At 53.3% G+C, this 11,956-nt stretch overlaps 1 protein-coding gene across 1 annotated transcript in view; it reads right to left on the bottom strand.

Moving 5' to 3' along the window:
- Positions 1–2,670: 2,670 nt before the first annotated feature.
- The window catches only part of RCC2 (regulator of chromosome condensation 2), a 25,581-nt gene continuing 16,295 nt past the window's right edge, over positions 2,671–11,956 (bottom strand). Inside the window, exons 7-12 of the mRNA XM_012662659.1 lie at positions 10,430–10,596; positions 8,702–8,882; positions 8,320–8,425; positions 7,341–7,413; positions 5,446–5,523; positions 2,671–4,715 (exon numbers count right to left, since the gene is read on the bottom strand). Of these exons, the coding sequence (XP_012518113.1) occupies positions 4,611–4,715; positions 5,446–5,523; positions 7,341–7,413; positions 8,320–8,425; positions 8,702–8,882; positions 10,430–10,596 (710 nt within the window). The 3' untranslated portion in view covers positions 2,671–4,610. The remainder of the gene's footprint in view (positions 4,716–5,445; positions 5,524–7,340; positions 7,414–8,319; positions 8,426–8,701; positions 8,883–10,429; positions 10,597–11,956) is intronic.

Raw genomic sequence — 11,956 nt, 5'->3', positions numbered from 1 at the left:
TCCCAGCAGCATCGCCCCGATGGGCACCTGCTAGAGGAAGCCCCCACAGCCCTACTGGTTAGCAAATACCTGCAACAGAGCTGGGCCTGTGTCATGTTTTGTTTCTCTAAATCGGGCATCAACAATCCAGCATCTGGATCTCCAGCTCCTGCTGCCATGTCCTTATACCCAAGGGGCTCACAGCTGAAGCCTTGTTGGCCACACCTTCTAGACAAAGATGTGCTCCCCAGGCCCCACCCTCCCTCCTGGGTCCCGGGCCAAGGGCAGTGGTCACTTGTGGACTTGTGTTACTGTCCTAGCACAGGAGAAGAAATGTCCCCTGTACCTGTCAAAAGTGGTAAGATAAGCTCATTAACTGGGCTCTGTGCCTCAGTTTCCTCACCAGTTCAAGTGGGGCAAGAGCAGGTCCTGTCTCAGCATCGTTTTAAGGACCCGAATGGTTCACGTAAAGCCCTAGAACGACACCCAGCACTGGGCAGTCAGCTGTTCTCCCTGAGCGCTGGAGCCCCCTGTCCCTGCAGCTGTGAGGCCAACTCCCCGTGCCTGCCCTGCCCAAGGCTGGGGATGGAGGGGCCTGGTGCAGGGGAGGCAGCTCAGGGCTTTGGAGGTCCCAAACCACCCATGGGGACCCCAACACGCCCTCTCCCCCAGGGCCACCTCGGTGCCCAGAATGCCCTTAGGTTCTAAGTGCCCCCTTTACCTTCCAAAAGGTTTAATGGCACTTGTACTTCCCCCTCACCCCCCACACCCCTGCCCTCTTCCTGGGGGCGCAGGAGCCCAGGCATTCCATCTACCACCTGTCTCGATGAGGTGGCAGAGGCCGCAGGGCACTGTCATCCCCCAGGTCCTGTGTGGCTTTTCACACACTCCAGCCTTGGGGCAGGACTGGGCAGCCCCAGGCAAGCCCCCTCCCACTTTCCTGGTCCTTCCACTCCTCTCTGGGAGCCTAAGAGTTGCGGAGGGCAGAGGGCAGCGGCCAACACGTGCTTGGCGGGCTGGCAGGACTGCGGCAGCTTCGCAGGTGCAGAGGCCCCGAACTACACCTGGGGAGCTGCCCCCAGCCACAGCCCCAAGACGGACTGATGTCCTTCCTTCTAAGACCACCTGTTCTGTAAGATGCCACCAACCAACGCGGCCCCTGAGTGGGAGGTGGGAGGTCTGCTGGCTCTCTCCACAGCTCTGATGGCAGCCCCTCCAAAGAGTGGCCACAGGTTGCAGGGGTTCTGTTCCTGGCCAGGGGTTAAGCTCCTGGAGGGTGGGGTAGGAGTTTGATATGGGGGCCTTTTAGCAGAGTGGTTGCAAGCACAGACTTTCCCATCTGCCCCACTGCAGCCTCGGCCTGAGCCGATCTGTCTCTGCATCTCCCTCCTACGGAAGGGGAATAAATGGCCCTACCCCTCAAGACGGTGGGTGTGGATTACGGGGGGCTGGGGGCGCATTATACAACATGGCAGCCAGAATGTGTCAGCCGTTTACTTGTTCCACAGATGCTGCCCAGCACGGTGGCCACTGCCCTTGCAGACCATGGGGGCCCGTGGCGGGGAGGGTCCCTCAGGGCAGGATCAAGGGATGGGAAGCTTCAAGCAGCCACAGCGTGTGATGGGGAATCCCACGTTTTACACATGGACAGACCTGTGACCTGCCGCTGCATGCTGCTTCTGCCGCTAATGGGCTGCGGGACAGGGTCTCCTCTCCAGCCTGCGGGCAGTTCCTGCTGGGGCGGGGGGGCTGGTCTGACCGCTACTGCTCTCCAACATCAAGCAGCCAGCACCCAGAGGTTCCCGTGACCGGCGCTGGCATACCATGGCTGAAGGCAGCTGGTCCAGTCTAGAACTCAGCCAGGTTGGCCAAGAGCAGCAGCCTGGAAGCTAAAGCCCGTCTGCCCAAGGGTCCCCCAGCGTCCGAACACAGGACCGGTCTCTCTGCGCCCTCTGCTGGGCATCGGGCCACACTGCGCACGACAGTGGGTGCCTGACAGCAGGCTCCCTCCTGAAGAGTCTGGGGGCGTCAACACACATTTGGGACACACGGTACGTGCCAGCCCCTGTTCTGGATGCTTCCTTCCACGGCTAATCTCATCTCACCCTCTTCAGCGCCCCAGTGAGAATAGGAAAAACTCCATTTCTGAATTGGACGACTGGGGCACTGACACCACCCCGCACCCCACTTCAAGGAGCGGTCAGGGGCTCTACTCACCTCACCCTGTGTGGTTTAAGCCCCAACGCTGCCCTGGAGCCACCCTTCTCCTGACGACCTTTCTGTGGGTGCCAGGGCTGGGGGGAGCCCACGTACGAGGACTTGAGGAAACCGAGATACCCGCTAACTGAAGAAGAAACATCAAAGCCAAGACAGAGTAAACAATGATGCCGTTTATTTAAAATGTTTACTCCAAGAAATATATATATATAAAAAAAAATAAGACAATTACAGCACAACTTCCCTGCACTCTTAAGCCTCTTCTTTCAAATCCTCCTTCCTGAGCTGAAGACTCATCACACACCCTTGGGGCCAGTGCCACGCAGGTCCCCGGCCAGGCCAGGCTGCTGTGTACCTTCAGGAGTGCGGCACCCCCCAACCAACTCCTTGTTCAAAGGATTTTCCCCCTTAGGAAGTTCATTTAAAACTAAGCCAAAAGGAGTTGGGGGAGGCGGTCGGGGGGACAGGGCAGTCTTCACTTAGAAGGTCCCTTTCCTTCTCCAGTCCCTGGCAAGGGTTCCCGAAGAGGCTGAGGCTGGTTTTCGGTAAGTCCACAGAGGCCCTAAGCCCAGCTCTGCCCAGGGCACCTCCTGCGAAGGCCAGGACCCAGGGTGCTGCCTCCTCAACCCCCTTGGCGACCACACCACCCGAGGGTACAAAGAGCGCAGATGCCTGAGCTTCGTGCAAGGAAAGAGGCCTAAGCAGGGAAACTGATTAGGTTGTCACATGGAAGCTTGAGTCAGAGACGGTGATTTTAGAGTGATTTGGACAAATTGGGTTAGTTTAGCAGAAGCTCTGAAGTTGCACAAGCTTCTCCCCTGGACTACTGACTGAACACAGGACAGAGAGATGAGCATGAAATCAGACTAACTCTTAGAAAATGCAGGCCTGTCTCCTCCCGCAAGGCCTTGGAACTGGCCAGGACAGATACGGTTACGCGCCCTGTAAGGGCAGAAGTCACCGTAAGGAGAGAAGGGGGTGGAAGATAGAGAAAAAAGCAACAACTAGATCATTTTTGGCATTTTAACATCGATACAATGACAAATGGTAACAACAATAGCAAAAGCAAAGAAAATCGAAGAGACCAATATTTAACTTTCCCATCCACCCAAGTCTCACACTTAAGTTCTATCCCCACCTCCCCCATAAGCACCACTGAACTAAAAATCTATTTTAAAGCACCCAAACCAGTCCAGACCCTCTGGAAACCAAGAGCCCCAGCCAGAGCTGTCACCTCTCTTGGGTCCAAGTGAGCGGAGGGTTCCGGGAAAGGCACCTCGTAACTCACGCAGCGCAGCGCACGTCGGTGGCGAGCTCGGGCAGAGGGCACTTGACGGGAAGCGGGTGGCAGTCACGGCATCGGCGCTGACACGCAGGGACGGGGGACTTCTTCAGTAATCCCAACTATTTGGTACCGGAGCCAAGCAAATGCGACTAAAGAGAGCTGGGTTAGCAGAATGGATCCCAAGTCTCAGAAACAGGACCGCCCGTTGCAGGCAGGACCCAGGAGTTGGGGGCGTGGGGGTAAGAGAAAGACAGACCGAAGCACAAAGGCGATAAAGGCTGGTACGACAAAGGGCTGATCCTTCTTCGCAGGGACTGGAGAAAGCACTTCTCACTGCTGGCTGATCAATCTCTACCTGGTGAGTGCTAGTGCCGGCCCGGGCTCCACAGGGAGCCATCAACAGATACAAATGCTCCCACCTCTGCCCCACCCCCAAGTCCCATGGTTCCATGGTCACCTGATTTTCATCTGGGCTGCTTTTATACCTAAAGTAGATAAAAATGGCTAAACACAGACCCCAAACCCCCACCAGGGGGGAAACGGCAGATTCTATTCACGGTGCAGCCAGAAGGCCTCGGGCCTCGCAAGCAGCCGGGGGAAAAACAGAACAAGCCGGTCTGCAAGAAAAAGCGGGCAAGGAGTGACCCGGGTGCTCCAAAGACGCAAGCGTGGTTTCGGATGGAGATGACCCCACGGACCGTCTTTGCCTGGATGCTGCTGGTTCCTGTAAGGACATCTTTTCTGAGCAAACGGCGATTCCTCTTCCACGCAGCACCCACTCGGGTCACAATGCTAATCACGACTGGAAACGGATGTTTTGGGAAGCGTATTTAGGAGGAGGAAAAAAACCTAGATTGCTCAAAGTTTCTGCCTTTTTTGTAGGAATGGTAAGTCAACTATGAGCAAATATTTTAATTAAACATTAAGAGAAAAAAACATACTTTGGAAAGCATACAGAAAAAGGTAGTTAACGTTGGATCACTTATAAAACGGAACCTCGGGGAGTCTAACAAAAATGCACCTTCGGTCAACTTTTGCTTTTTGAAATTCCTCGTTTGACTTCACGTCCCAGTGCACATGGAAATGACAGCTGCCGCGAGAGGTGGGATCGGAGGAGTCTCCAGGAGCATCAGAGGGTTCGGGGGTTGTATTCTGGCAGTTTCTTGATCTTCTCTTTCTCGGTCTCGCTTTCATCTCTCGCTATCACCAAGGAGTGTGAGTAGCCCATGGCGACCTGCGAGAACATATCGGCACTGGCTGTGCGTGGGGCGCGTCAGCACGTCAAGGCCAGCTAGTAACAGACACCGGAAGCTGGGCTGGCCAAGAGGTCAGTAAGGAGAGAATCAGGGGACCCTTGAGATGCGTATGAAAACCCTCTGCTAAGGACAGCAAGTCTCCACGCGATCCCGTCACCAATGCCCTGCCAGCCACAGCCTTTTGGGCTGCCACAGAGACCCGGCTGGAAGGAAGCCAACGAGCTGTCTCTGCCAACAGGGACAGGCAGAGACACGAGCTCCAGCTCCCCATTCTACGCGCCTCTCTGGAGCACCTCTGGGTGAGGTGCGTGCCCCATCTGTGTCTCAGCAGACACGGCTGGCAGCCTGGCGACTTGGCAGCAGGGGCCCTGCCCCGCCATCTGCCTCGCGCAGTTCCACTCGGTGGACCTGCCCCCCCTGCCCAGCAGCAGGATCCAGTCTCGGGTGCAGGTGCAATGGCACTGCGATGCGCTCGCCTGGGGATCAATCTGCTGTGGCCATACTGCAGCGTGTGTCATCGAGAGCGAGGACAGCCACCGAACCTGGCCAGCATTCCCTTGCACTGTCTCTTTCTCCTGCTGCCGGCTGTTACCCATCAGAAAACTCTGGCGCAAGGCGGCAGGGAAGCTGGTCGAGACGCAAGGCAAGACTGGCCCTTTCCCTGCCGGGCGCCTGTTGGCGCTCACGGGCACAGCCGCCCCCACTCACCTGCTCCGAGAAGATGCCATCCAGAGTCTTCACCTCTTGGGCTGCAGTGGAAGACTTGGGCTTGTGGTCCCCGTAGCCCTGGCAGAGCAAAGAAGACACTCAACCAAACAGGGATGGACGCGACTCAGTCCAGAAGTGGGGACTCACGGCACCGCGTCCTGGCAAGCCGCTAACCAGAGCCAGAGATGCCGCCCTCTGCGCCTCCGTGACTGAGCCCAGCCACCCTCGGGCAGGGGCCAGGTCGCCAACATTTCCCACAAAACCTACTACCAACAGATGACGCGCTCTTACCTCGGGGAAGACCAAGGTGCTCCGTTCTAACCTGTAGGGGTTTATGTGATAATGGAGCCCTTTTGGGGAGTAAGGAGAGCTGACAGGAGATGACGCCATGAATACAAGAAGAAACAGCAACTGCAGCCTTTTAAGATGACGAGGTCACTGAGAACGCTGGGCAGCAACGTGCCCTAGACGCTCTGCGGTTTAGAGGCTTAGAGGCCGAATACCCACCATCCAAACCACGAGACGGTGGGAGTGAAGGGGGCGCTACCGATGAGTGATGACTGCAGGGGGCCAGCGTCCCCACGCCACAGACAGGAGGACTTGGTCAAGGACAGCTGGGGGTGGGGCACCCATGCAAAGGCGACTTAAAGGGCGCAGACCTCTCGGCTCAGCTGAAACAGATGGTCCTGAAGGGTGGGAAAGGCAGGACGCCCCCCAGCCCGGGGCCTGCCCACACCTCTTAGAGGCTTCCCCAAAAGTCCCCCTTGTTCTCCTCTAGTTTCAAAATTCGTATTTAGAAAGTCAAAGTCTATTTCTGATAGGCCCCCAAAAAACATCTCTTCCTCCTCTAAGAGCAATCCACAGGAACTGGACCAGGTTCTGTTCCTTTCCTTCCGATGTTTCAAACTGGGCGGCCTCTGAAGCACCCCCCGGCCCGCAGCCAGACCGCGAGGGTGTGCGGAGCCCCGAGGAAAGGAGCATCCGCCCGTCCACCCCAGCGACCGCTCACGGGACCAAGGAAAGCCCTTCCCTCCCCTCCTCTCCATCCACTGGGTTGGCTCCCACCCACGAGAGACTAGGGCAGCGATGTGGACCATGTTTCTAGCAGGAAATAAGCCAAGATAAACCACCAAGAGCCAAGCTGAGGACGAAATCATGACTAGAGCAGGAGGACCGCCAGGATGAGCTGCACAGCCAAGCTACCCTTAACAAGAAGTTAAAGATTCACCTAGGACCGGGACCCAAAGATGAAAGACATCTGGTTGGGGAAGGCCAAGTGTGAAATTGAGGGCTACTGGCTCTAACCTCATCAGTCAAGTAGTTGAGATTAAAAACTGGAACACAGATTTAAACCCCATTTAGGAAAAATAAGGGGAAATATCCCCAAATCGCCTACGAGGCTGGCCCGACGATCTACTGCTATGCGGAGTACAAACAACGGCCGGTGCTGCTTATGGAGCTGAAAGCCTTCAAGGACGTGGGAAAATCAGGGAGACTAGATGCTCGCTCATTGCATGCTCATTGGTTTAAAATGACAGCCCCCACCGACTGGGTGTGGTGGCTCACGCCTGTAATTCTAGAAATTTGGGAAGCTGGGGTGGGAGGATCGCTTGAGTCCAGGAATTAAAATGACAGTTTCCTATTGACTTAAGCCTTCTGGGGACAGGGAACAAACAGGTTCCTTTCTTATCACCCAAGCACCACAATCGCATCCCAGTCATGGCTTACAAAATGCAAGAAACTGGATCTGAAACTTTCCAATGTCTGTATTTTACAATGTGGACAGATCACTTTCCTAATTGTCTGATCAACACAGACTCAGCCTTAAAAGCTCACGGGACCCAGAGATTACAGAATGTTGCAGAACGTAATGCCTGTCCCCGCCGGCGCCTTACCAGTTCCCCGAAGGTTGGCGATGGGCCCCAGCTGATGGTGCTCTCGTCTGCAGCCACGATGATGCTGCTCTTCCTGCAAACAGGCAGCTGTCACCACCACGCCCAGGAGCCCCAGCCTTGAGCCCACGTGGCTACTGCTCAAGGGCATGGGTGTGAGCTACTGCTTTTAAAAACCAAGGACATCCCATTAAAACCTCTATAATGTACTCATTTCCGAGTAATAAACACAACTAAGGGGCCAACAGGCTTCTCCTGAACCCTAAGATTGTCCCATGAAGGCCATTCAACACTTCGAATAAACAGAACCCTTGCAAAGTCTGGGCTAGGATCCAACGGCAGGAGACCCAGCCACCCCACCCCCACCCCAGGTTCTAGGGTTCTTGGTGGGAGGTCACTTTGGAAGACACACACTGGGAAAACATCAGACCAAATCAGGATGAAGCAAAAGCCCATTCCCAAGGTGGCAGCCGTCCCTGCACAGTAACTCAGGCAGGGTTAGAGGTTTCAACTGATTAAAGCCACACTGACTCCCCCCAAGCTGTCCCCCCAACATCTGCCAGTCGATTAATCAACTCCTCATCAATAAGTGCTACAGAATGCAACAGGTGTCCTGAAATGAACTGAGAACCACTGACACAAAGAGCATTTCTTCTGCCCAGCGTGTCAGAGTAACTAAGATCCAACTATGTTTCCAACTACAAATAATTTCCAACCTGCCACATAAGCGGAATACATCAATCTCTGCTTGTGTACTTCTCTGGAAAACAAATATCTTCAAAATGCACCCCACCCTCAAAGACAGGGGACAAGCCATCTGTTCTAGTGCCTCCCAAGCCCTCTCCCCTCCTGCCCCCTCCAGATTCAGTGCACCCAACGCCCCGACAGGGACAGCCTGGCAGTAGACGCGCAGCCCTCTCGGGATCCAACACCCCCAGGGAAGGAAGAGACGTCACAGTCGCCAGGAGATGCTGCCACCTACCCGCAAGCCAGGCTCCGGATTCTCCAGCCACAGAGGTCCTGTACTGCTTTCGGGTACATGGTAGACTCACGGGAGGTGTTGGTGGCCCCCCAGAAAAACAGACCACCTGCGAGAAGACAAAACCCATTCCCACTGTGACCAGACATCGCATGAGCTGCAGTCTCACCTTCAGCACCGTCCAGGTGAAAGGCAAAAGGACTGGATGACAAGTGAGCACTCTGTTTAAAAGAACACTGGGGAGAGATTCGAGGTTCATGGTCTTAGGATAAGGCAAGGGCCATGTGGCTCCCCAGCAGAACACTGATCTGCACCGGAGGGAAAAACCACAACTTGGCCCTGGACACCTCTGTCCTGAGGCACAGACGAGGGAGAAATGACTAACCTACTTCACTGACGGCAAAGGAGCAGGTGTAACCAGCGTAGATCTGGGACGCCCCACGCCCAGGGAAGTCAAACAGCTTCACCAGGCGAGGGACCATCTCGTCCTTCTGCTCTGCGTGGCCCAGCCGGCCATAGCCACCGAAGCCCCAGGAGAAGACTCGCTTCTGGGAGTCCAGGACCAGCTGTGGGGAGAGAGGAAACAGTGTGGGAACAGGCTTCCAACAGGTGACAAAAGGGGTCTCTTGTGTCCAGAGAACCTGATGCAGCAGCTAACGGCACAGGAGCAGCAACATTAAGGCTGATCTCTACCTGCCCCGGGCAGGGGGCGGAGCCACCAGGAGCGCAGCCGGCAAAACCCTGCGTTCCATGGGAGGCCAGTCTGCTACTTTCTCTGCCGCGAACTCTACTTTCCAGTCTTGTTTTGTTTAAGCCACAAGTCTTTCCCCTTCCCTGGTCAGAAGCAAGAGGGCTATGTCTCCACACAGTAAGACAGGGCATTCAATTTCCTATTAAAATATTGATTAAACTGCATAAAGAACAAAGAGGAGAAAAGGCCTCCCCGTCCTGGATTTTTCTTTAGACCTCCCTTGCCTACAGGCACACAGAGGTAACCTGCACCTGGTCCCTGGAGAAAACACTTCAATCACTTAGCACATTAACTGCCGTGTGAGTTGTATTCAACTTATGCTAGTTTTGAGCTTGGGGCCTCGCGAAGCATATGTAACTCACACATCTCTATCTTGGGAGCCACGTGAGCTGTTTTTCAAGTCACATATAACTCACGCACAGAAAATGATAAAAAATAACAAATTTTTCATTAAATTAGAAAAGATTGTTTTGTTTTCAAAGTTTTTATTCTATTTTCACAATAAAACACCGTGGCCCCAAGGAAAAAATTTTTTTTCCTAGTGCGGCAGTTGATGTATTAAAGTCTATCTTCCTTTTTAAAGTGTCTTTCCTCCACCAACTTCTGACACGCAAATTTGGTATCTCTGTACAACTGACTAGAAAACTTGATCTAAGAGGCCCTCAATAAGATCCAACTTTATTTGCCCTATTTAATACATTAGACAAAACAGAATCACAGTTTCCAGCCTTGCGGGAACTGAAGCCTCCTACTCCAACCCTAGCCAATGCACGGTGCTCTATCATAGAGCAAAGGATCCCGGGAAGGAGGTGGGCACGGAGCACTCAGCCAGGAGCACCAACTTGGTCTCTGGACTCCTAGCCCAAGGCTTTTTCAACAGAAGAGAACCCAACTTTACTCACAGGCATTCACAGGCAAAATAACTACAAGAAGGCAAGTAAGACACAAAGACACATAAAAGAATTGTATTGCAGTTTATATAAACCGACCTTTAAGGAAACAACCTTAATAATCAAAAACTATTCAATTCCCCAGTACAGGATGTTATCTATTGACCTGGGAAGATGTCCATGATATTCTATTAAGACAAAAACCAAACGCCAAACAGTGCTTAACGTCTAATGGGGGGACGGGGCGGCAAAATGTCTGCATGTTTAGATATGTCTGTAGAAGTCACGGGGAAAATGTGACACGGAACTATGCCCCAGGGCCAAACGAACGGTACAAAGCCCTCTGAAGAACGCAGAACGTCCACCTGGGATCAGTTCGTGACCACAGCCAAGTGTTGGGACACTTGAGCACAGATACACCCTCTACCCTGGCATGACTCTCTGGAACCGAGGAGAAAAACTCAAGCCTTACTGTGTGGTTAGCGCCACAGGCCACATCTCGCACAACCACGTTCGGTACCGGCAGAATCTGCCCATCTTTCGTCTTCTCGATGAAGATGGCCACTCGCCGGGGTACCAGCTCACAGTCGTACTCTATCCGCTGCGCCCGGGCGATGAACTTCCCATCGGAGTTGTGTCCTGTAGTGATCACAGAGCCAGCATCAGCAACCACAGACAGGGCACAAGGGAGACAGGGCGGCGTGCTCGCTGACCGCAGCAGGCGAGATCCCAGACCCCGGCCGTCTGCTGTGGGCCTCGGGCACCTCCCCCAGTGTGGCCAGTCTGGGCTTTACCCACATTTTGGTCAACAAAGGCAGCATTCTCCCATCTGAGGCACAGCCCAATTAGTAGGTCAGGAGATCAATTTTGTGAGTTGAGATGAGTTATTTTTGAAAAATTAATAGAACAACATAAAAAACACCAAAGGATACTCTACATAGTAAGGACAATATGTTGTGAAATTCTCTGTATGTCAGTATTCTACATTCAGATTGGGCTGCAACGTAGAACTTACTCTGCACTGTGGGTTGCAGTCAAAAAAAAGCTGGGGAGCTGCTGATCCCAAAGAATGGTCTACAACAAGGACTATTTGTGCCACACTTGGGGGACCTCAAGGAGCCCCAGATGGGCCAAGAATGGACAGAAAATATCAACATACAATTTCATACTTCTGTTTTTATGAATTATCAGTAACTTAAATGTACAGTTATGGGTCCCTAAAGCCTGCAATTCATCTGCTCTAACTGACACGAGGCAAAGATTCCCAAGGACCCAGCTTAGTGCAGCACATACTGGGAGCCAAGCTGCTGCACAGGCCTGAGAACACACCAGAACACTCTGCTCCTGCAGCTACATCACATTGGCAGTGCTGCTATTTGTAGTTATAAACTACTTCTAGCCCCACACTGCAATCATCAGTTCGTCAGCTGCAAAACTGCCATCTCATGGTTTGTGTGTAGGTTAGCCCCCCAGCTTGTGGCTAATCCCGCCCCCTCCCTCCAGGACATGCTTGTTTGCACATGGACACTTTACTGGTGTGTGAGACAGAATACTATGTTATTTAGTCAGCCTTCTGTGGCCACAGGTCCACATTTACAGATTCAACCCACTGTAGACCAAAAATATGGGGGGGGGAGAGAATCACAAAAATTAACAATATAAGGAATAAGATGACATATTATAATAACTATTTATGTAACATTTACACTGTATGAAGTGTTCTAAATAATGCAAAGATGATGTAAAGCATTAATATATGGGAGGGCCTGGTGTGGCAGCTCAGGCCTGTAATCCTAACACTTTAGGAGGCCAAGCCAAGAGGATCACTTGAGGCCAGGAGTTCTTGGCTCAGGCCAAGACTAGCCTGAACAACATTGCAAGTTCCTGTGTCTCTACAAAAAATGAAAAACGTAGCTGGGAATGGTAGCGCACACTTGTAGTCCCAGCTACTGGGGAGGCTGAGGCGGGAGGACTGCTTGAGCCCAGGAGTCTGAGGTTG

Source organism: Propithecus coquereli, unplaced genomic scaffold (assembly GCF_000956105.1).
Source record: "Propithecus coquereli isolate 6110/MARCELLA unplaced genomic scaffold, Pcoq_1.0 Scaffold77, whole genome shotgun sequence".
Lineage (NCBI taxonomy): Eukaryota > Metazoa > Chordata > Mammalia > Primates > Indriidae > Propithecus > Propithecus coquereli.
Note: the sequence above shows the minus strand (reverse complement) of the source record. Positions and strands in the feature narration are given on the sequence as shown.